Source organism: Loxodonta africana, chromosome 9 (genome assembly GCF_030014295.1).
Source record: "Loxodonta africana isolate mLoxAfr1 chromosome 9, mLoxAfr1.hap2, whole genome shotgun sequence".
Taxonomy (NCBI): Eukaryota; Metazoa; Chordata; class Mammalia; order Proboscidea; family Elephantidae; genus Loxodonta; species Loxodonta africana.
Window position 1 is genome coordinate 23,168,084 of NC_087350.1, and position 25,920 is coordinate 23,194,003.

General features: G+C 38.2%; 1 protein-coding gene across 4 annotated transcripts in view; it reads right to left on the minus strand.

Moving 5' to 3' along the window:
- Window positions 1-25,920, minus strand: part of NAA35 (N-alpha-acetyltransferase 35, NatC auxiliary subunit) — a 97,430-nt gene that overhangs the window by 35,178 nt on the left and 36,332 nt on the right. For 3 of the 4 annotated variants that reach the window (XM_064291161.1, XM_064291163.1, XM_064291162.1), the window contains exons 7-11: window positions 12,245-12,311; window positions 12,121-12,164; window positions 10,314-10,364; window positions 9,573-9,656; window positions 8,603-8,717 (exon numbers count right to left, since the gene is read on the minus strand). In XM_064291161.1, coding sequence (XP_064147231.1) covers window positions 8,603-8,717; window positions 9,573-9,656; window positions 10,314-10,364; window positions 12,121-12,164; window positions 12,245-12,311 — 361 coding nt within the window. The remainder of the gene's footprint in view (window positions 1-8,602; window positions 8,718-9,572; window positions 9,657-10,313; window positions 10,365-12,120; window positions 12,165-12,244; window positions 12,312-25,920) is intronic. The other variant, XM_064291164.1, reaches the window with a different exon arrangement.

The following is a 25,920-nucleotide window of genomic DNA, read 5'->3' on the forward strand; positions in this document are numbered from 1 at the left end:
GTTTTCTGCTACTATTTAACAATGTTCGCCTATCCTTTAGTTTCCGATAACGTTTCACATCTTTCTTAGCCCTCACCAGAAGCACCTTTTAATACTCGTATTTCTACCAACATCCTGTTTATGATGATCTATCTATTCACCAAGATAATGTAGGCTACTATGTCCCTCACCTTTTTTCTCAGCACTCACCAGAAGCACCTTAAATATCCATATTCCTATCAACAGTATCTTCAAGGCAATCTAGGTTTTTTCTATCATACTTCCAAAAATCCTTCCACCTTCTATCAATTATCCAATTCCAAAACCAAACCGAACCAAATCCACTGCCCCATAGGCTATCTGAGGTTATATAACCTTAAGGAATGCAGATTGCCACATCTTTCTCCCATGGAGCAGCTGGTGGGTTTGAACTGCCGACCTTCTGGTTAACGGCCGAGCAGATAACCACTACGCCTCTAGGGCTCCTTTATCCAATTGCAAAGCCACTTCTGTTTGTTACATCAGCACTCCATTTCCCAGTACCAGAATCTGTATTAGTTTCCTGTAACTGCTGTATCTAATTACCACAAACTGAATGGCTTAAAACAACAAAAATTTATTCTCTCTCAATTCTAGAGCCCAGAAGTTTATCAGTTTCAGTGGACTGAAATCAATGTGTCAGCAGGGCCACACTCCCTCTGAAGGCTTGCTACTTCCAGCTCTTGGTGACTACTGGAGTTCCTTGGCTTATAGCCCTATCACTCCAATTATCTCCATTATCCTCAATTTCTGCATTTGACTTCACATGGTCTTTTCCTCTTCTGTGTATCTAACCTCCCTCTGCCTTTCTCTTACAGGACGCTTGTCATGACATTTATGGTTCACCCAGATAATTCAGTGTTATCTCATGTCAAGATTCTTGGTCACATCTACGAAGACCTTTTTTCCAAATAACATAACATTTATGGGTTCCAAGAATTAGAACCTGATGTCTTTGGGGCTACCATTAAAGAAAAAAGCCCACTATAAATCTCCCATCACTGACACCTGCCCCCATACAGATATGCTCTCATCTTACTCAAGTTCTGTCATCCCAGGCCAGGCCACTATGACTTCTACTCCATTTGGGTTCCGATACCCCATGCTGGGCAACTCCTCCAGAGATACTGTCTTTGCTCTGTTTAGGCTCTGAAAACCCATGCCAGGCCACCTGCCTTACAGATACCTCCCCTCAATCCGCTAAGGGTACAAATCTCACATGAGGCCAACCTTTCACTCCTCATCTGGCTTGGTTACCTAGCTGGGGTGCCTTTCCATAGAAACAGCCTCTTCACTGCACTTGCAATCCGACAGCCTGCACCAGCGCACCCTCTACAGGGATGCTGTCCTCAACACGCTTAGGCTCTGAAACCGCACACCAGGCCACCCCGACACACACGTCCTCTTTACCTTACCTTGGGCTGTAAGAGCCCATGCCAGGCCGTCTTCACATGAGGACGCTCTCCTCCTGCTGCCTGGGCTCCCACATGCCATGCCTGCCCCCTCTCCTCGATTTTAGGCTCCAAAACCCTGGACTAGGCTGCCCTCACATAGACACTTCCACCTTACCCCGGTTAGGCTCCTGACACACAATGCCAGGTTGCTCCCATATGGTCACTCTCCTGGATTGTGTATAGGCTCGGGCACCCCAAATTCAGCTGCCCTCCTGTGCAGATACCCTTCTCACTCCACATGGAACTAGTGAATTTAACCAGGCCACTTGTTCATGGAGACAATCTCCTCAAGCCACTTAGCTCTGAAGCCCTGTTCCAGGACCACTCTCTTTGCAGACACCTTCATCACCCTGCTACCATCCTACACAACACATCTCACTCTACCCAAGCTCTGATGGCCTGTGCCAGGCTGCCCCCTGTGGAATGCCCTGCTACAAAGACACCCTTCCTACCTACATGGCTATAACACCTTGTATCAGGTCACCCCCATCCCCATGTATACACTGTCCCAATCCCAAGTCAGTATGCTGCTCTAGTTTTTCAGGAATAGAAGGAGAAAAGAAGAGCCAGACCCTTAATTTTGTTCCCACTTAACGACACATATATGCTTTCCTTAGTAAAGCTTTTATTTTCAAGAGACAGTCATCTTTAGTGTATTTTGGGGGGGGGGGGGTTATTAATAGACTTATCAACTTTAAATAGTATCTTTGGAACCCTGCAATATAAAAGAAAGAAAATTAGTCTTCTCTCCCCCTTTACCTCTAGTTACGGTATTACTTTTATGTTGTCAAGGCTTGTAACACTTACGTTACATTATATTTAGTGAAATAAATTTTCACAGTTGTTTTAACCGTAGTCCTACACTGAAAGGATTCAGTTCTCACTACCTGTCCGTCAGTTTTCCCACTTATATGTCAGTGGGTTGAATTTTTTTAATTTTTATTGTACTTTAAGTGCAAGTTTACAGACCAAGTCAGTCTCTCATAAAAAATTTATATATACCTTGCTATATACTCCTAGTTACTCTTCCCCTAATGAGAGCACACTACTTTTCTCCACTCTATTCTGTGTCCTTTCAGCCAGCCTCTGTCCCCCTCTGCCTTCTCATCTCCCCTCCAGACAGGAGGCGCCCACATAGTCTCATGTGTCTATTTGATCTAAGAAGCTCACTCCTCACAGTATCATTTTTTATCTTATAGTCTAGTCCACTCCTTGTCTGAAGAGCTGGCTTTGGGAATGCTTCCTGTCTTGGGCTAACAGAAGGTCTGGGGACCACAACCTCCGGGGTCTGTCTAGTCTCAGTCAGACCATTAAATCTGGTCTTTTTACAAGAATTTGAGGTCTGCACCCCACTGCTCATCTGCTCCCTCTGGGGTTCTCTCTTGTGTTCCCTGTCAGGGCAGTCATCAGTTGCAGCTGGGCACCATCTAGTTCTTCTAGTCTCAGGCTGATGTAGTCTCTGGTTTATGTGGCCCTTTCTGTCTCTTGGGCTCATAATTACTTTGCGTCATTGATGTTCTTCCTTCTCCTTTGCTCCACGTGGGTTGAAACCAATTGATGCATCTTTAAAGAGCCACTTGCTAGCATTTAAGATCCCAGATGGCACTCCCCAAAGCGGGATGCAGAATGTTTTCTTAATAGGTTCTGAATTTCATTCTTGATTTTAGTCTTTTCCTCCCAAATGAAAGTCATGGGAAAAATACTCCCTTGGTTCTTGCAAGTTTTGGAAATATCTGTCTGCGTTTCACTTGAGGTGGATGGAATGGGTATAAAATCCTTAGGTCACAGTTTTTTTACCTTAGTACTTTGTAGAAATTGTACCCCACTACTTTCTGCATTGAATGTTGACTGTTGATGCGAAAAACTCTGAAGCCAGGCTGCACACAACTGTTACTTTATATTTGAAATAATTTACTGAAAATGTCTTGCCATTAATAACTATCAGTATTTCTTAGAGACACATTATACCCTTTTTAATCTGTAGACTCAATTTTATTTTCTTATTTCTAAAAATTTTTAACATTTTTTTTTTTCTGTTCCATTATATGGTCTCTTCTTAAAGGACACCAATTCTGAGTCGTCTTTAGCTATAGTTTTCTCACTAATATAAGCAGTCCCCAGATGATGATAGAGTTCTGTTCCTAAGTCTGTCTTTAAGTCGAACTTGTACATATAGTGGAACAATTAGGTACGGTTCATATCTAACATCACTTAGTCAAATGTTTGTCTTAGTATATAGTATATAGTGTACCTTTCTATGCATAAAAAACATTAAAGAAACTCTTCCAGATATACTAAAACATCTTTAACACAATAAAACAGTAATAATGTTTTTATGTGTGTTGCAAAGTAGCACCTGTTTGTTATTATGAACCATCGTGTGTACCTCAAATTTTTAATATAATAGGCTTTATAGGGGTTGGTTCATAACTACAGGTTGTACATTAAGTCAGACATTCATAACCCAGGGGCTGCTGATACTTCAAACGTCCTCGTTCATTTCTATTTCACTTAGTTCTTTTTTTCTCAGTCCTGACTTTTATGTCCTGTACAAGTTTTCAGCAATGCCTAGTGTACTTTTTGCTACTTTCAATGATGTCTTCACTTGAGTGTTTTATTTTTCTCTTCTACTTTTTTCCTGAACTCTGCATGCTTACTTTTACTCTCCTTCTGTTATTTCTTCCTTTAGTCCTAATATTTCTGCTTTGTGCTCTTGTTCTCTAAAGGCTATTTAATTTTTAAATAAATTAAATTCTTGCAAAAAAAAAAAAAAACCGTATCTGGTGTGTGTTTTCTAATTGCCTTTTATTCTCCCTGTTCTTTCACTCATTGTTTTCCTGGGAATATCTGTGCATAAATACTGTGTAGTTTTTTATTATTATTATTATTACATCACTGAATAAGTGCTTTCCAAACCAGTTATCTGAATGAGGTATTAAATACTACTCTAGACCAGCAGATGCCTCACTGACTTGCACTTAAGCCCCATATCATGTACCTCACATGTGTACATGCAAGAGGGTTCATCTTTCTCTCTCTTACTGACAAAGATTAACAGTTGCCAGAATGCTAACATCCACAGCATCTCCTCTATCTTGCAGCAGTAACAAAGACAGCACATTTGTATGGTTTCTGGTAGAATGCCACCTCCTCCTTTGCCTCTCCAAGGTATTAGACAGGTTCCCACATACAGCCTGTGCACCCCACTGTTGCTACAAAAGATTACTTGATTTTGTCCTTCAGGTTATGCCAACTACTTTGAAGACACTGTATTTGCAGGTCTACTTATGTTTATACCATGAAAATACAGGTATCCATTCTCAGTGTTCCCTCCTACCCGGGAGTCCCACTATCACTGTGCTTGGCAGCCCTTTTATTTTGGTTCTGGGTATGAGCATTTCCTATGTTTTAAGAAGTTGGGAGGGTTCTGTTCTTCATATTCCTTATAGTTTTCCGTTGGTTTGAGAGAGGAGAAGCCAGCCAGCGGAGGCATCTTTGCTGTACATCTAAATATAAAAGTCCCCTTGTTTTTATATACATACACACTATAGCATCCTATTCTTGTTTTATGGATGCACTGATTCTTCTAATTCCTCTTAATGGTTTCTTGTTTTATTCTTTCTTTCTTTCAGGTTAGGGATTTCTATTCTTATTTGTTCAGATTTGAAACTGAAGCACAAAATCTTCAATAGGATCTCTGTGACTACAGGGCAGGCTTTTTCGCTGAGCTGTTTTGTCAGGCGGTATCAGTAAACTTCAGTATATATAGATTTTGCTGATGTTTTTCTCCCTGTTGGGATAGTCAGATTCCCAATTAAGAGCCTTTTAAATTCTTAAGCGGAGTGCATGAGCCTGGATATACTGTTTTGGAAGCTGAGTGGAGGAAAAAAAAGGGTACGGTGGTAGGGGAGAATGTTGGAGGGGCGGGAGCAGGTCACGATAATTGATATTCACTTTCATGTAATCCCCCCATAATGCTCACCCTTCAACTGTGCCTGGTACCCCTTAGTCCAGAATCCTCTTGTTTCCTACTCCAGGGAAACGTTCCGTACCTTCTGAGGTACTGGAATGTCAATTACCCAGCAATGCAAAGAGAGGAAATCTCTGGTTCTAAACAGATTTTCAGCCAGTTCTCACGTCATCAGCTCAGTCCTCAACTCCACTTCCAGGCTACTGCCTCTTCTCCCTGTCTTCATTCTCTTTACTGATTTTCTCTATTTAAAAAAATCACTTCATCATTTCATTTGGGTTTCAGAAGGTAAAGGCAAAAATGTGTTCAATTCACAATCAGACATCTTTTATTTAAATAGATATCAAGTCCTTTTGAACTTGAGCATGTCAGATTTGGAAATACACTCCAAAAGTACCTACCAATTTCAGGTAATATAGAATTTAAATAATTTTTTTCATTTCCACTGTTGTTATGTTGTTAGGTGCCATCGAGTTGGTTCCAACTCATAGCAACCCTATGTAAAACAGAATGAAACACTGCCCGGTCCTGTGCCATCCTCACAATCATTGTTATGCCTCAGCCCATTGTTGCAGCCGCTGTATCAACCCATCTCGTTAAGGGTCTTCCTCTTTTTCGCTAACCCTTTACTTGACCAAGCATGATGTCCTTCTCCAGGCACTGATCCCTCCTGACAACATATCGAAAGTACGTGAGATGTAGTCTTGCCATCCTTGCTTCTAAGGAGCATTCTGGCTGTACTTCTTCCAAGACAGATCTGTTTGTTCTTCTGGCAGTCAATGATATACTCAATATTCTTCTCAAACACCACAACTCAAAGGGATTAATTCTTCTTCAGTCTTCCTTATTCACTGTCCAGCTTTCACATGCATATGAGGCGACTGAAAACACCATAACTTGGGCCAGGCGCACCTTAGTCTTCAAGGTGACATCTTTCCTTTTAAACACTTTGAAGAGGTCTTTTGCAGCAGATTTGCCCAATGCATTAAATAATTGCAAAAGATGCTAACAATCTAAAGGGTAAACCAGACCTAACTCACAGATAACCAGATAACTATGAAAGAACATGGGAGAGAAAAATAAATTTTGACATGTGGAACCAAGAAAATCTTATGGGAGGAGATGATTTGAACATCATTTTGAAGAATGGGCAAATATTCCACAGACATATAAAAAGAAGTGTAGAATTCAACAGGGAGCAGTCCATGTCACCATATCAAAGAATCCCATTCTTTAACTCTGAGCTGCCCTCCTTACTCACCTCCTGTCTCTAAGCCAGTTCTGCCATCTGTATCTTCATTAAGATATGGACAACCATCAAATATATCTGGCACGTAATCTTAGGATCAAGTTTGAATCCTTCCTGCTTTCTCCCTGAATGCCACTGTTTCTAAGTCCTACTGATTCTACCCCTTCAATGAGAACCTAAAATGAATGCTCAATGATTTCAAGCCTTAAACAGCCATTCTGTCACTAGCTTGAGTTTTAATAATCATAAAATGGCAAATTTACACTACTGCTTTCTTATCACTCTTCTTAGAACAGGCTTTATTAGGAAGGCACTGACTTTTTTTTATAGAACTGTTTGGCTTTATGCTTAAGGGTAATTACGAAGTTAAAGTAAGCTGGCTAAAAGGTTATTATATACAAAACCATGCACAGGGTGATCATTCAACAAATTTTAAAACTTCACTTACTTAGTTTTGATTTTTTTTTTTTTAAGTTTATTCAAGCTGCTTTTATACAAATATCTTCCTGAAGCTTCATTTGTTGGCAATCTATAAAACCAGAAAGATAGTGCAGAACATGCACAGGCAATTTTTTTTAATCACTGGTTTGAAACAAAGGGAAATGGACAACTAATGACCCTAAGACAATTATCCTCAGAGTTTGCTCAGCTGCAAAGACAGATCAGAACAGCCCACAGTAGTCAAGATAAGACAAAAAAGAGCATCAAGATCCGGTAATCTGGAGGACTCTCATTTTACACCATTAGTAACCTGCTGACACATGAACCAACAAATTATTCTGAAGTCCTGTATTATACAGTGGTTTTCATAAAAGTATTCTCACACTAGATTTCCAAGTACTGAAGAGCTGTGGATATGTTACACCTCTCTGTAAACATGTACTAGAGAGCTCCCAATACATAACCTTTTTTTATGTTCCATGGTTACAAAATGACACCTAGTCAGTTACTTCATAAATATATTCTCCAACCTAGAGAAAATGTAAATGAATACAAATTCAGAACAATTACTAGAAACGGGTTATGACAATACTAATTTCCTAATTCAAATCACCTTCTGGACTGCTCCACTACCTAATGTTTGAGTAAGAAAAAATTCATGGACGGGGAACACAACTGCTGTCCCTAAAAGGAGGAGGGGAGGGGTGGAAAAGCAAAGAGGTGTGAATCAGTAAAAATCTGGCTCCCTGGTCACAAGACCAACAACTGGGAAACTATAATTTAAAGAATACAAACATCACCTCATTTTAATGGACTTTAAGTGCAATCAAAATTGCTACAGAATATCTAAAATGTTAGTTAACTCAATTACAAATTTTTATAAAAAGGTACACTGTTCCTTTTACTTTAAGGTGTATTTCATAAATAAAATCTCCTGAGTGCCAACAATGTGCCAAGCACTGTAGAGATACACAAATAAAATAGTCCCTAGCCTAAATGCACTCAAAATCTTATAGGAGGACAAACAGGCAATCAATTAAAATACAATGTACTAAAAAATGCTACAACAGAGGCAAGTATGAGGTGCAATGAGGCCACAGAAGGAACACCTAGGCCTGCTGGTGGAGTCAGGGAAGGCTGTGTAATGGAGGCGATGAGCTCTCAGGCAAAGCAGTAAAGGGAAGAGGTGATACAGAAAGAATGTACTGCTGTATCACAGCAGAATCACAAGACAGGGTGACTATTCTGAGCCCAAATGGTAACAGAAGACAGCCAAGTTGTATGGTGCTATATTTTTGGTCTAGAGTAAGTATTTTTCAAAAAAGGAGACTAAAATGCTCTATATACAGATATGGAGTAAAAGAATCCAAGTTCAGAGAGACTGACTTAAATGAAACTTCAGAATAAATCAAACACTATATATTCTGAATGGTAAAGAAAAGAAAGAGTAGGAGCAAAATGAACCATTACCTCCTTTTGTGGTATCATTCTGGGCCTGGATGCCGTGATGCAATGAATGATGAATGGCAGAAAGAAGGTCTGCTGCTTGAACCATCAATTTTTGAGCTTCTGCAACAGCGCTGGTCTAGCAAATAAATCACCAAAAACATTCTTACATATTCTTTCACTGAAAGATATACATTAAATAGGAAAATCCTATAAACAATAATGAAATTAAATGCTTTCTGTAATGACACTGGTTTTCACAAACTATTTACTTAATACAGGATGCCCAGATCCTACGAGGACAGAAATTGTTTTTTTTTACTCACGTCTATATCTTATAAAAAAAAAAGGATTCATTAAAACAAAATAGGAAACATTTCTGGTTTATTCTGTTCATCTCATATTTTAAAAAATAAAGATGCAGCAACTTGAAAATGGAAATTTTCAACATTTCTACTCTGTCATTCATCAAGGTGGAAAAATAGAACGGTTATATCTCCTACTTAGCACTAACTACTCAGAAATTAGTCTGTAACTGACTTGAGTTAATGCAAACACAGACAAAAGATAAAAAAATAACCATCTAGGGGTTGCTTTTGGTTCTATACAAATCCAACAGTTAATTATTTGTTAACGAAAGAAAGAATAGGCCTACCTAAAATTCTCATTTTTACTTTCTCCTTTCAATTCCCAATATAAGACAACCCACAAGTAATTTCAGCTTCTATTATGTTATTCACAGACAAGTAATATCAGTGAATATTATTTTTATCTTAACAGCAGACCTGGATGAGTTATGGAGTGGAATGTAAAATTCACGCGACTTTGCAGGAAAATCACCAGGAATACTCTGGTGTAAATACACCAAACGTTGAGGGCTATGTGCTTGCCATCAGGGGCATTTCAATGCAAAAGTCTGAGAATTACTTGCATAAGGTACTCCATCCAAAAAACACTACAACACAGATGGACAAATTACCGTAAATGCCCTTACCTCTTTCTTAGTAAAGGCTATAAGCACTGTCAGTAACACACGAGTAAATTTCACTCTGCTGAATACTGCTAAACACTGCTGATGCTAAAAAAAACAAGAAAAGGACTAGAAGTTAAAAGATGCAAAGCCTGTTAAAGGAATTTTATTTTAAAACATATTAACTCCTAAGTCTCAATGTCAATAACTTACTACACTGCAAACACCTTCACTTTTAATGCCTGAAAAATAAGCTGCAGAAAACATAATAAACAAAGCCTGTTCTTTTGAAACAGAAATATAAAAAGAAAGCTTCTGTAACAACAGTAATGACTTTTTCCTATGTCAAAAGTTTTACTATTACTTAAAAAAAAAAATTTTTTTTTAAATCAGCATGTAAAAAAGGATCAAATAAAAAGTGCATTAAGCAGAGTCACAAAATTTACAATCTTGTCAAGGGTTTAGCAACTTTTGACCCTGTGCAAGTTCTTGAGTTTTGCCAAGCTTTGATGCATCTTCTATATAAGACCTTTTTTTTCTTCCTACCTCACAGGAATACTGACAGGCTTTGAAATCATGTATTTGAAAGAGCTGTATCATCATTCTATTAAAATAAATACAAGGGAAATAAAATCCCTTGTAATGTCCAATTTTTAAAGAAATACCTTCAAAAGGGCTTCCATAAATTATAACGCAGTTCATAAAACTACAACATTAAGAGGTAGACTTCTCTGATATTATCTACCAGAAAATAAGTTCAATTACTTCTAGTTCAACTTCTGGGTCTCTTTCTTCTCCTTGTCGACTTCGAGTGCTCTAAAATTTTAAGAAAGGTTGAATTAAAACAAACACAAGCCTGCAGAACTATTAGACTACAAATATACAAGGGAAAGCACTCAATTAATTTATTGAATATAAGTCCGCCCATTGCCGTCGAGTCGATTCTGACGCAAAGCCACCCTACAAAAGAGAGCAGAACTGCCCCAGAGGGTTTCCAAAGAGCGGCTCGTGGATTCGAACTGCTGACCTTTTAGTTAGCAGCCGAACTCTTAACCACTGTGCCACCATGGCTCCACTGAGTACAAACAAGAATCTGTTTTTAAGAATTTCTATTAAAAAAAAAAAAAACCTCAGCTGTGTCTAACATTTATTTTCCTCCTATGAATACTACATACTTAAAGTTCATTTTGATCAACGTTACTAACCAAAAACCAAACCCACTGCCATCAAGTCGATTCCGACTCATAGCAAACCTATAGGACAGAGCAGAACTACCCCGACAGAGTTTCCAAGGAGCGCCTGGCGGATTCGAACTGCCGACGTCTTGGTTAGCAGCCGTAACACTTAACCACTATGCCACCAGGGTTTCCCAAAGTTACAAAGATCAGACAAGAGAGTCAGGAATTAAAAACAGCAAAAGCAAAAAACTGAAAGAACATAAGCAAAAGCACATGGCACGCAGTTCTACTTTCCTTTAAAGGATCTACTAACTAAAATTCCTGATGCTGTCAAAACTTACCCTGTTAGAAAAAAATAGTAACCTTTACAAATAACATCATAAAAAACCAAACTGGTTGCCGTAGAGTTGATTCTGACTCAGAGTCACATAGTAAATACTGATCTGGTCTACACTAAAATGTAAAATATGTTGCTAAAACAAGAATAATCTATGAATTAACTATTTTATACAGCAAAATCCCAGGGCAGCACGACAGGAAGGTCTGGCAGAAGACCTGGGCTCTAGCCCTGGAGCTCCCACTTACTTGTGACACGCCTTAAGAAGACTCTGAGAGATTACTTAACTTCTTTGAGCCTTCTTTCCCTCATCTAAAAGTGGGACATTGTATGCATTTAGCTGACTACTTCACCAAATATTGTAAATATCAACTAAGGCAATAATGTAAAATTGCTTCGAAAACCATACTAAAGTATACTGTGTTATACATATGCCAAAAAAAAAAAAAGTAGAAATATAATTTTTTTCCTTCCTGCACATGAGCCAAATTATCAGGGTCACATGGCTGAAGAGTGACATACAAAAGGCTAGCTCTCTGGTTTCACCCGATTTGGGATACCACCATTTACTGGACCACCTGCTGCACTCTAGTCACTTCCTAGATGTTACAGATACAAAGGTGAGGAAGATACTCCCGACCTCTGAGGAGCTCAAAACTCTGCTGGGAAAAAATACTATTCTTAAAATAGCACACTAAACTTCTAAAACACTGGCAAAAACTTGAAAAAACTGAAAAGATTAACAGGGCTATAATTAATATACTTAAAAGTGACATTAAGTAATTTATCAGAAACTCCTGTGTTCTTCAAATTCATTACAAAAAAAGACACAGAAGATGAAGGAGGAAGGTGGTCCTATCTACACTAAAACTAGCTATTTAGAATTAGCCAAAGTTAACCTGACATTTAGAAGAACACCAAAATTACAAAAAAAGACGCAGAATATAAAGGTGGAAGGTGGTCCTATCTATACGAGCTACTTGGAATTAGCTAAATTTAAGCTGACATTTAGAAGAACATCAAAACTCTGTGCCAAAGAAAAGAGAAACGTATATACCTTCACTCGTCTTTGCATGTCATCTTCTACATCCTTTAGCATGCCTAGAAAGACACACAGTGAGTTTAAGAAGGAAGCAAACCTAAACGTAAAACTGATGAATTATCTTTATGAATGGTCTTACCTGTAACTCGAAGATCTGTCACACTGTTAGCCATTTTAAATCCATAAGTCATGGACTGAAAATCTTCCTATACAGAAAAGGAATAATTAGCCCCCTGAATAGCAGCCAAACTTTCCGTTATATGTCTCTTACAAAATCACTATTTGTTAATCAGAGAACAGTAACAGAACGTCATTCTCCTTGTCTAAACAGCGTTATCATACGTCCAAGCTTTCTTTACAGTACACTTAAAACGCCACATTCTATTGCTGACTCTGCCCTTAATTTCAATTGCTTCTCCTCAATTTAAACATACCTACATTTAACATATTCAATTCCAAAGACTAGTTATAATTTCACAAAGTATTAATTCACACTTACAAAGTAGTCTCTCATTTATAAACAGTAATTATATATTATTGTTTGATGATAGGGTTTTAAGATTTAGGTAAGATTCTTAGTTCAAGATTATTAAATAATGTCTGTTTACACACTGTTGAGCTACAAAGGTTAAGATTTATCAAAGAAAATTACTCAAAGTGATAGCAAAACCACATCCCACTTATTCGCATTATAAAGAAAGCTATTCACACGTGGGCTCCTCTACCCCCCAAAACATTTAAATCACATCTAAGTCATTAGCCAATTAAGTGGTTTGCTGGACTCCGTTGAAGAATATATATTATCTGGCTGATTCAATTAAGAAGTCACAAGCCCCATTAAAGGAGTGTGTCTGCCCTAAGTATTTACTTAAAAAAAAAAAAAAAATCTGTTGCTGTGGCGTCAATTCTGACTCACAGCGACCCTACAGGACAGAGTAGAACTGCCCCACAGGTTTCCAAGGAGCAGCTGGTGGATTCAAACTGCTGAGCTTTTTTGGTTAGCAGCCGTAGCTTGCCATAGCTCTTAACCACTACACCACCAGGGTTTCCTCAAAGAACTCAGTTAAGGGTATTAAAAACCTTGCGTTGTATTACAGAGCTGGAAGCTTAACCCTCCTAATGAAGTTTATACTCCATCTATACTTGGACATCAAGTAGCATTTCTCAGATTTTACGTGTCCATCTTCCTAACGTTTAGCACATTGCTAAATGGCACCGCCATCTTTTCTGTTACTCAGGCCTAGAGCCTGGACCTAACTCCTCTCATTTTCCCATACCCCATACCAAATCCAGCAGAAAAGCCTGCTGGGTTTATCTTCTATTTATACCTCTATCTAACCACTTCTCATCCCTTTCACAGTTATCTCTAGTTCAAATCACCACCACCTCTCAATGGTCCTGCTGTAACCATCTCTAAACGGGTCCCCCCGCCCCCATCCACATTTGCCCCTGCTATAATTTACTCTCCACCAGAAGCCAGAGGGATCATTTTAAAATAAGTCAAATCATATCATTTCCCTACTCAAAACTCAATAGTTTCCTACCTCACAGTAAAATCCAAAATCCCCCCACGGCATAGAAGGGCCTGTGTGGCTGGCCCTGGTCTCCTCTCTAATCTCATTTGCTACTACTCTTCTCCATGTTCATGGCACTCCAGTCAGACAGGCCTTCAAACACGCCAAACAGTCTCTTGTTGGGGCTTTTGTCTTTGTTTGCCCCTCTTCAAAATGCTTTTCTTCAGAAATATTTACAAGGCTCCATCCCTTGCTAATTCCAGCCTCTGCCCCAACACCAATTCTTCACAGAGGTTTCCCCTGTGCACTCTATCTAAAACAGCACCCTCTACTACTATATATCCCCTTATCCTGCTTCACTTTTCTTCAGGGAACTTCTCACCAATTTCATGCAATTTCTTTGGTCATCCGAATGAAGATTTCAGGAAGGCACTTGTTTGAGTCTGAAAGTCAGGTAAGGAAAAAAGACTGGTGATAAAAAATTTGGGCTTCATTAGCACATAGTTGGTGTTAGAAGCCAAAGACCAAAAGGAAATCAACCTAGGAAAAGGGTATACCGAAGAGAGGGAACCCAAGAGGACCCCAGCATCTAGAAGAGCAAGCAAAGGAAAGAGAGTAACCAGTGAGATAGTTCAAGAAGTTCAAGAGACTGTCCTATCAAGATGAAGAGAAAAATGTATTTCAAAGAGTGGTCAACTGAGTGTAATGATGCTAACATGATGGAGAGGGCGTGGTGAGAACACTGGATTTAGCAAGATGGGTATCATTAAGGAGCTTGTTAGACCAGTTTTTGTGGAGTGGTGGTGAAGAACGTCTAACGTGGGTAGGGAGAGACTGAAAGACAAAGTAGAATAAGCAAATGTTAACAGCTTATTCAAGGTGTTTTTGGTGGCAATTAGCAGAGAAATGGGATTGTGGACATAAAAAGTCAGGGGACAAAGGGAATGCTGGATTTTTGTTTTGTTTTAAAATGAGTGATATTAAAGCATGCTTATATGCCAATAAGAATAATCTAATATGAAGGAGAGACTAGCAATGCAATACAAAAAGAGTTGACAACTGCAGTAGTTAAGAGAGGACAGAATCTAGAATAAAAGTGGAGGGGCTGAGCTTAGACTGTTACAGGAATACTCTCATTTTAACAGGACAGAAGAAGGCAGTCACATGAACACCAAAAGAGATTGGTTAGCACTTCTGATAGTGAGAAGATGAGGTACTTCTAATTACATTTGATTGTACCTAATGTTTTAATAGAGAGCAAGCTTAAGGTAAGGAGGGTTGGCACTGGAGGTCTGAGGGGAGAAAAAGACATGGAAAAGTCACCTTAGAAACTGGAAAAGCAAATCCACTACAGAAGTGTTGTAAGACAGGGCTGTCTCGAGGTGCTGAGTGCCCATCTGAGATTTTCAGTCCTAAAATTAAAGTGAGAACAGACATACAGATGTGCGTTTTCTCCAGCAGGATTCTGCTACTTGGGTGAAAGCCGGGAGTAGGCAGATGGTTGAGGTTTTGCCAGATAAGCAACATGAAAGATGAGAAGGGCAAGGAAGTGAGGGGTGTTTACAAGAAAGTGATTTCAGCACTGGACCATGGCAATGAAGACAAGAGGAAGACAACAGAGAATAGTAACGTGGCAACATCTATGAATTAAAGGTCTCAGGGGAACCAGAGGACAGTGAGAATAGGAGAATCAGAGTAAACAAGCCAGGAAGCTTTAAGTGGCAGCAATCAAAGGGTAGTATCTTTGAAATCAAGATTTTGGGAGTGAGAAGACTGGTGGGTGAAAGCTTTTTTTCATTTATTTACTCATTCCTAAACCAACCGATGGTGGCTGATAGAGGCTAGATATTGGGGATACAACGGTAAAGTAAAAATTCCTGCCATTATAGAGACTACTGTCCAGTGAGAAATAACACAACTTAACAGGTAAAGCCCATATTCTTTACCCTACTGGGTCTCTTTATGCCACGGCATAATCACAGACGGTTATCAGGGATATTTAGGGTTTTTTTTTTTATAGAACATATCACTTAAATTAATACAGCCCTGCAAGAAAACGTAGAATAGTAAAATCATTACAATCATGATTGTAACAGAACACCCAATGCCAGTATCAAAAGAGAATGTGATTCCGCCAAAATAATAATCTTGATTGTACTAATAATGTAATATTCTAGTAAGATAAAAATATTAACACCTTTTAGAACTTAACAATTCAGATAAACTAGTTGAGATTTCCTATTACTTTAAAAATTCATTTTATAGATAAAATTCTTTGCATCAAGATTTTAAGGGTTCACACAATCAAATTTGGGTACCTACTACAGACCAGATACTGGGTAACATAGCAAGGGTACAAGAAAAGTAAAATATACGCACAGATACTTACTTCAGGTTAGGACCTGAAACAACTTTATCCACTAATACGTGGCTGCTAATTTATTATAAATATAATGAAATACTACTAATCATCACCAGTCAAAATATCAGTTGCCATCGAGTTAATTCCGACTCATGGCCACCCTATCGTGCCAGCGCAGAGCTCTGTTCCACTGGGTTTTCAATGGCTTATTTTTCAGAAGTAAATCACCATGTCTTTCTTCCAAGGTGCCTCTAGGCTTGAACCTCCAACCCTTCAGTTAGCTGCCAAGGGTGTTAACCATGTGCACCACCCAGGGACTCCACTTGTAATTGACAGCTAGCATTTATTAAGCGCTTACTTTGTGCCAGGCACTGTTCTAAACATTTTACTTGTATTAACTTCATTAATCTGTACAACAGTGCTCTAAGGTGGGTATACTATAAACTACATTTTATAGATCTGGAAACAGACACAGAAAGGTTACATTCCCCAAAACCACAAAGCTAGTGAATGAAACCTAAAGTGGTTTCATTCCCCAGAGGCTCTATTTTTGTATTTTAAAACCTTTATTTTGAAAAAAATTCAGATTACAAAGTTATAAAAATAGGAAAAAGAACGCTCATATTCCTTCCACCCATAATCCCCAAGTGTAAATATTTTAACACACACAGTGTAATTCTGTTTCCTGAGCCTTCGAGGCCAAGTTGCAGAGATGACACCTCTTTACCTTCAGTGTGATTTCTAAAAACTAAAGCCTTCTCTTACAAAACCACAGTACAATGACAAAATCAGGAAATGGACAATTCTATCCTCTCATCTACAAACATTAAAGTTTCTTCTATTGTTCTTTTTATTATAGCAAAAGAAAAAAAAATGATTTCTTCTTCTTCTGGTCCAGGATTCAGTTCAAGATCCTAAGTTGCTTTTAGCTGTCATGTTCTTAAATCTCCTTTAAGCAGTAACAGTTCCTCTGTCTTTGTCTTTCTTGCCCTGACATTTTGGAATATTATAGGACAAAGTTATTTTGTAGTATGTCCCTCAATATGAGTTTGCCTGATGTTTCCTCATGAGTAAATTCAAGTTGTGTGCATACTTGATAGGAATACCTCAGAAATAATGTTGCGTCCTTCTGAGAGCACGGTATCAGGAGGCGCATGATGCTGGTTTATCCATTATTAGTGATGTTAACTCTAGTCACTACAGGAAGATAACTCTGAGACTGAGCACATATCCTGTGTCTCATTACACCTTTGTTCACCAGTTTTAGCATCCTTTGATGATTCTTATCAGAGATAATTATTCTGAGTCCGTACTCTTAACACAGTGCTATACAGCCAACAAAAACACTGAGGTAGATCTACCTACACGTGTAGTAAGTATAGAAATCTATTCTCTAGTGCCTAGGGAAAAATGGCAAGTTGCAATTGGCTTATATAATTCCATCATGTGAAATAAAATGTACATGTACACATATTATTGAAAATATTTCAAAAGAAACACACCAAATAACAATATTTACTCTTTCCCATGAAAACAAGGAACTTTTACAGTTTTATTTATTTATTTTGTATTAATTTAAAATGTTTGGCTACAAGTGACAGCAAAATCCTACAGTAACTTAGATGATGCAGACTTTTTTTTAATCCCAAAGTACAAGAAGTAATTGTTATTGGTTCAGATGCTCAACCATATCAGGAAGAACTCAGGCACTTTCTATCTTTCAGTCCTGTCATACTAAACTCTTTGTCTTAGATTTGCACGTTGTTTTACATCTTCAAGTTTACCATTTCACATTCACAAAATGAAGCAGTACCTCTAGACATCATATCCACGTTCAAGGAAAATGGTAGGAGAAGGAATGGTACCACTATGCGCCCTTTTTACCAAGAAAGCAAAAGTACTACAATGCAAAGGCCATGAGACCACAGCACGGTTGGATGTTCAAGGAAAAGCAATGAGGGTGACTGAAAAGGTCTGAGCCAGGGAGAGGCAGTGGATGTCCGCACTGCTCTGGGCTCCTAAGTTCTGGATAGAGTTTAGATTTATTCTGAATGCGATGTTTTTGAGCCAGGGAGTGATTAGATCTAACTTTCGTCTTGAAAGGATCACTCTAGTTGCTGACTGCAGGGTAACTTGTAGACAAGGTAAAGAGATCAGTGAGGAAGCTACTGCGAGAACCCAGCTTACAGATGGCAGTAACTTGTCGTGGGATGTACTGGTAAAGAAGTGAGAATGGTCAGACCCTAGAATTCAGAAAGTAAAGCAAAGAGTGTGTTCTAAAAGACTGTTTACAGAGTGTGACAATAAGGAAGAAGTCAATGACGGCTCTAAGATTTCTGGCCTAAGCAAATGGAACTTCCACTGACTGAGATGGAGAGGACTGAAAGAAGAGCAGACCATATCTGCATATGTGGGCTGGGGAGGAATATTAGAAGCTTAGTAGGTTTCGGTATATTGCACTCAAGATGCCTATTAAACATCCAAATGGAGATATCAAGCAGGTACTTGGAAATAAAAGAATGGTGTTCAGAGCCAAGGTCCAGGCGGACATAACCCAGCAATATTTAGAAAAGGAAAGCTGATAAAAGTGACTGCGTGACAGATGGCGAAAGATTCGATGCCGTAAAATCACTTAATAAGAGTGATTTTACAGAGGCCGAGCAAAGAAAGTGTTTCAGCAAGGAGAGAGGGATTAACTGTACCCACTTGAAAACTGAACTAGATTTAGCAGCACGTCAGTTGATGGTCCACCACTCATCTGTCAGCTTGTTGTACTGCAATGCTGGAAGCTGTGCCACCAGTATCTCAAATGCCAGCAGGGGCACCAATGGCGGACAGGTTTCAGTGGACATCTTCCAGACGAAGAAGAAGGATCTAGTGATCTATTTCTTAAAAAACTGGCCAGAGAAAACTTTATGAACAGTAGCAAACACTATCTGATATAGTGCCAGAAGAGGAGCCTTCAGGTCAGAAGGCACTCAAAATTTGACTGGGGAAGAGCTGCCTCCTCAAAGTAGAGTCTACCTTAATGATGTGGATGGAATCAGGCTCATCTGCTGAGGTGGCATGACTCAATATGAGGAGAAACAACTACAGACACCCATTAATAACTGCAACATGGAATGTACAAAGTAGGAATCCAGAAAAATTGGAAGTTGTCAAAAATGAAATGGAACGCATTAAGATCGGCATCCCAGGCATTAATGAGCTAAAACGTACTGGTATTGGCCATTTTGAATCAGACAATCACATGGTCTACTATGCTGGGAATAACAAATTGAACAGGAACAGTGTCGCATTCATCATCAAAAAGAACATTTCAAGATCAATCCTGAAGCACAATGTTATCAGTGACAGGATAATACCCATACGCCTACAAGGAAGACCTGTTAATACAACTATTATTCAAATGTATGCACCAACCACTAATGCCAAAGATGAGGAAATTGAAGATTTTTACCAACTTCTGCAGTCTGAATGATCAAACATGCAATCAAGATGCACTGATAATTACCGGTGATTGGACTGTGAAAGTTGGAAAGAAAGGATAGAGTAGTTGGAAAATATGGCCATGGTGATAAAAATGACACCTGAGATTGCATGATAGAATTCTGCAAGACCAACGACTTCTTCATTGCAAATACCTTTTTTCAAAAACATAACAATGACTATACATGTGGCCCGCACAGGATGGAATACCCAAGCATCAAATCGACTACATCTGTGGAAAGAGATGACAGAGAAGTTCAATATTATCAGTCAGAAGAAGGTCAGGGGTCAACTGCGGAACAGACCATCAACTGCTCATATGCAAGTTCAAGATGAAACTGAAGAAAATTAAAACAAGTTCACAAGAGTCAAAGTACAACCTTGAGTATACCCCACCTGAATTTAGAGACCATCTTATAAGAGTAGATCTGACACACTGAACACTAATGAATAAGACCAATCAAGGACATCATACACAAAGAAAGCAAAAGGCCATTAAAAAGACAGAAAAAAAAAAAAAAAAGGATCAAAATGGATGTCAGAAGAGACTCTGAAACTTGCTCTTGAACATCAAGTAGTTACAGGATAGGTAGTTGGAAAATATGAAATGGAATAGAAGAAATGATGAAGTAAAAGAACTGAACAGAATTTCAAAGGGCAGCTCAAGAAGACAGAGTAAATTATTATAATGAAATGCACAAAGATATGGAGTCAGAATACCAAAAGGGAAGAACACCCTCGACATTTCTCAAGTAGAAAGAACTTAAGAAAAAATTCATGCCTCAAGTTGCAACACTGAAGGATTCTACAGGTTAAGATATTGAACGACAAAAGAAGTGTCAAAAGAAGATGGAAGAAATAGTCACAGGACCAAAAACAATTGGTCAACGTTCAACCATTTCAGGAGATACCATATGATCAAGAACTGATGGTACTGGAGGAAGAAGTCCAAGCTGCACTGAAGAGAATGGCAAAAAACAAGGTTCCGGAAACTGACAGAATACCAATTGAGATATTTCAACAATTGGATGCAATGCTGGAAGCACTCACTCATCTATGCCAAGAAATTTGGAAGACAGCTATCTGGCTAACCAACCTGAAGACATCCATATTTTTGTCCATTCCAAAGGAAGGTGATGCAACAGAATGTGAAAATAATAGAACAACATTAATATCAAATACAAGTAAAATTTTGCTAAAGCTAATTCAAAGAACTGCCAGAAATTTAAACTGAATTCAGAAAAGGATGTGGAACAAGGGGTATCACTGCTGATGTCAAATGGATCTTGGCTGAAAGCAGAGAATATGAGAAAGACGTTTACCTGTGTTTTATTGACTATGCAAAGGCATTCGACTGTGTGGATCATAACAAATTACGGATAACATTTCAAAGAATGGGAATTCCAGAACACTTAATTGTGCTAATGCAGAAACTGTACATAGACCAAGAGACAGTTGTTTGAACAGAACAAGGGGATACTGAGTGGTTTAAAATTAGGAAAGGGGTGCATCAGTGGTGTTTCCTTTCAACATACTTATTCAATCTGTATGCTGAGCAAATAATCCAAGAAATCAGACTATAGGAAGAAGAACACGACATCAGGATTGGAGGAAGACTCGTTAACAACCCGCCATATGCAAATGACACAACCTTGGCTGCTGAAAGTGAAGAGGACTTGAAGCACTTACTGATGAAGATCAAACAATACAGCCTTCAGTATGGATTGCACCTCAACAGAAAGAAAACAAAAACCTTCACAAGTGGGCCAATAAGCAACATCATGATAAACCAAGAAAAGGCTAAAGTCGTCAAGGATTTCATTTTACTTGATCCACAATCAATGCCCATGGAAGCAGCAGTCAAAAAATCAGATGATGTAGTGCATTTGGCAAATCTACTGCAAAAGACCTCTTTAAAGTGTCAAAAAGCAACGATTTCACTCTGTGGGCTAAGGTGTGCCTGACCCAAGTCATGGTATTTTCAATCACCTCATATGCACGTGAAAACTGGACAATGAACAGGGAAGACTGAAGAACTGATCCATTTGAATTAAGGTGTTGGCAAAGAATACTGAATATACCATGGACCTCCAGAAGAGTGAACAAATCTATCTTGGAAGAAGTGCAGCCACAATGCTCCTCAGAAGTGAGAACCGCAAGACTTCATCTCGTGTACTTTGGACATGTTCTCAGAAGGGATCAGTCCCTAGAGAAGTACATCATGCTTGGGAGAGAGTCAATGAAGAGGAAAACCCTCAACAAGATAGGCTGATACAGTGGGTGTAACAGTGGGCTCAAACATAGCAATGACTGTGAGGATAATGCAGGACTGGGCAGTGTTTCATTCTGTTGTATGTAGGGTCGCTAAATCGGAACCAACTGGACAGCACTCAACAACAACAGTTGATGGTAATGCTGACCTTAGGGAACTATCTAGCAGGGGACACAGACATGTGGATGTATAGTCACAATCCACAGTGATAATAAAGAGATAATAGACGCAGACGCTGTAACTGGAGTGAACGTACCATTATCATTCAAACTTGTACATTATTATTATTATGCTATGACAAAAGATGCAAACTATTCCATACTAACTAGGATGTATAGACTCTACGCCTAACAAAAGAATGTGTTATAAAAGGGCAGAGAGGAAAACTGAACTGTTTGAGGGAGTTAAGAGAGTGGGATTCAAGTGTAAAGATAAGTAGCACTTAGGTAAAAAGCTAATAAAGAATTGAATCTTGTTCTGGAATGGATAAAGGAAGGGCAGAGGGACTACAATTTTCCAATTTAAGTCTTGTGGGTTATTTGTCTTTTTGAATAAGGTACATGTATCATAACACACATGCATATACACACACACCCTAGTGGAAATCTCCAAACAGCAAAAAGGAACATGACCAGGTTACCTATTTTTAGGAAGATAACTGGTGGTCAGTCATGTGGAGAACCAGCTAGCAGGAAAAATGGGCCAGAAAGACCAGTCTGGAAATTCTCAGAGGAGTCTAAACCCTAAAGCTGATAAAGGCATGAAGAAAACCAAGAACAATGAAATAGAAGGAAAAAAAAAAAAAAGTGCCTAGACATGTGCAAGGGGGAAAAGAAAGGATCTGAATGTAGGAAATATAAAAGCAATCTAAGACTAAAGATATCATTTTGCAAGATACAGAATACAAGCAGAAAAGTAATGTGATGATGGAATAGTGGTTCCCATTTTGCATGTGTGAGCAAGATACTAAGGAAGAGATGTTTTTAGGAAGCTGGAAATGTCTCTCATTGAGGAGTAAAAACAAAACTGGAGATAAATCTGAGAACAAATACACCAGCACTTAGGAACTTCAGAGCACCCATTTCAAACAAATCATTTGTTCATTATAAATCCTTCTTCTTTATACATTATCAAGTCTTTTAATGACTTTTACTAGGTTGTATGTGTGTGTGAATATACACACATACATAATACTTTTTTTTTGCCTAATTATAAAACCAACACAAATTTTTCTGGGAAATTTGAAAAGTTTATTTAAATTGGAAAAATATAATCCTTCCAGCCCAGGAGCTAACCTGTTTATATTTCTTCCCAGTTTTCTTTGTTTTTACATAGTTGGCCACACTGTACCTTTTAAAGTATGCATTTCCCCATGTCATTAAATGGTCTGTTATCAGGCTAATGGCCACATATTCACTATGTGTATCTATCCATAATTTTTGTCAACCGTGATCCCAGAAGTGGCATTTTGGTTGATGTCAATTTCTCACTATTGAAAACTCTGATTAACAAGCATGGGCATAAATTACCCACATTTTAAATTATTTCTTCAAGGCTGAATTCTACATGTAATATTACTAGTTTAAATGGCATCAACATGTTTAAGATTCTTGATACACACATTGCTAAAGTGTTCTCCAACAGCTGTGCTCGTGCAAATTCCTACCAGTAAAAATAAAGTGCCAACTTACCACATCTTTGCCAACATTGAAAATTCTCGTTCTAAAATTTTTAAATACAATTTATAGGTGAAAAATGAATTATTTTAATTTACATTTCTTAGATTATTCTCAGGCTAAATTTTAAAAATATTATGGCCATTTGTATAACATTCCTTTATGAATAAGCTATTTATTTTACTTCCCAGTATTCGTTTGGGCCTTAGTATTATGCTTTATTTGAATCTTCATATATAAAAATTAATTATCATTTGTTATCTGTTTTTCCTAAAAAATTTTTATAACGTTTTTCCTACTAGCCTTTTATGATTTCTTACATTTGTTAGATGCCCTTCTTTCGGAGAATATATAGCCACTGAACTAAAATTTCTATTATTAAAAAATATTTTAAAATTTATTTTAAAAACAGTAAAATACACGCACATAATAAAAATTTCGACAGTACAAACAGGTATATATCCCAATCCTCAGCATCCTAGCTATCCTCTTGTATATGCAGATTTACTTACCTCTCTTTTTTAAAAAAAAGAAAACAAAAGTGGTAGGAAGCTATAATTACTTTTCTATATCTGACTTTTACTTTATTTTGGGGACATAATCTTATCTGTACACATAAAACTACCTCCTTCTTTTTAAAGGCTGCTTGACTATACAAATACAGCATACTCCAGAGGCTGGAATTAACGAGTCTTCTACTGATGGACACTGAGGTAGGTTCCAGCCTGTTGTTATTACAAATAGTACAATTAACGTCCTTGTACATAGGCATTTGTGTACAAGCACAGATACATTTGTAGGATAAATTCCTAGGAATGAAACTGAGGCAAATGATTTACGCACTTTAAATTCAGACCAAACCACCAAAGACACATACTACCAAATAGCCCTTTAAAAAAATCTGATGAATGCTTACTCCCAACAAAAAATGCATGAGTCTTGCCTAGAGTAGAATGCCAAGTGCTGGAGACTGGTGACTGTGGAGGGAGTGGTGGCGTTAGAAAGTCATCATTCTGCAAACACCACAGCAGAGATTAGTACAGGCAGGCAGCATGTACGGATGCTGCATCTGGGGGAGGAGCAGATTTTAATGAGCAGGATAGCTGCGTGACCTTCAGGTGTCTCCCTAGAGTTGCTTATTAATTACAATGAAAAAATAGCTAATCATATAGTAATGAGACAACACCTTGATGGACTGATCAAAATAACGTCACCATGGAGGGGATGGATAGACTATGTGTGCCTCCATATGTGATACCTGAAAAGGACACACCATTTCTGTTGTACTCCAGCCAGAACTGTATAACCTAAATCGAAGCATGAGGAAATAGGAGACAAACCCCAAATGAGGAACATTCTATAAAAAAAGCAAAACATCAGTGTCAGAAGAGACAAAGAAAGCTAAGGAACTGTTGTAGATTAAAGGATGCTAAGAAGATACGCAATCGAATGCAGGACATAATCCTAGACTGGATCCTGTACTACAGGGAAAAAAATGCCAAAAAAAAAAAAAACCTCACAAAAATGGAATGCAGAGTGGATTGACACCCATTTGATAACTGTACTGGAGTTGTGTGGGAGAGTGCCCTTGTGCTCAGGCCACGCACACTGAGTGCAACTTACTCTCTAGTTAGTGGTTCAGAAAAAAATGCATACCTACATATACACATACATACATATATGACAGTGAGAGGTGAAAAAGCAAAGGAGACATTATGTCAATGGCAGTGAATCTACATGAGGGATGTATGGTGTTCTTTATGCTGTTACTGGAACTTTTCTGAAAGTTTGAAATTATTTCTAAATAAAAGTTTAAAAAAATTCAAAGGAAGGAAATAATGATTATTCATATCATACACACACACGACTGCCTGTTTTCTCATCCATATTAACATAGTGTATTATAAGAAATTTCTAATCTTTGCCAATAAGGATAGCCAACAGTATCTCACTTTTAATTTGCATTTCTCTTATATGAAGTATCTTTCCGTATATTTAAAGCTTATTTTATTTTCTGTGAACTATCTTCTGATTTTTTAATAATTTTTTGACACTTAAAATACTTCATCTATCTGGAATTTACTGTGATGTGAAATGATGACCAAGTAATTTTCAAGGGTATTAATCAACTGTACTAGTACTACGTGTTAAATGAATCCTTTTCCTGTCCCTGGTAACACAGTGGTTAAGCACTTGGCTGCTAACCAAATGTCAGGGTTTGAACCCACCAGCTGCTTCACGGAAGAAAGATGTGGCAGTCTGCTTCCATAAAGATTACACCCTTGTTAACCCAATGGGGCGGTTTTTCCCTGTCCTGCAGGGTTGCCATGAGGCAGAATGGACTCGACGGCAACAGGTTTGTGTTCCCTGTCCCAGCGATTTTTTTAAATCCTTTTTGGTGTGCTCTGAAAATTTAAATATTTAAAATAATTTGTATTTTTCTTCTCATTTATTAATTCAAACTAAAGAAATTTTATTTCATCCAAGTCAGTAAGATTTTCC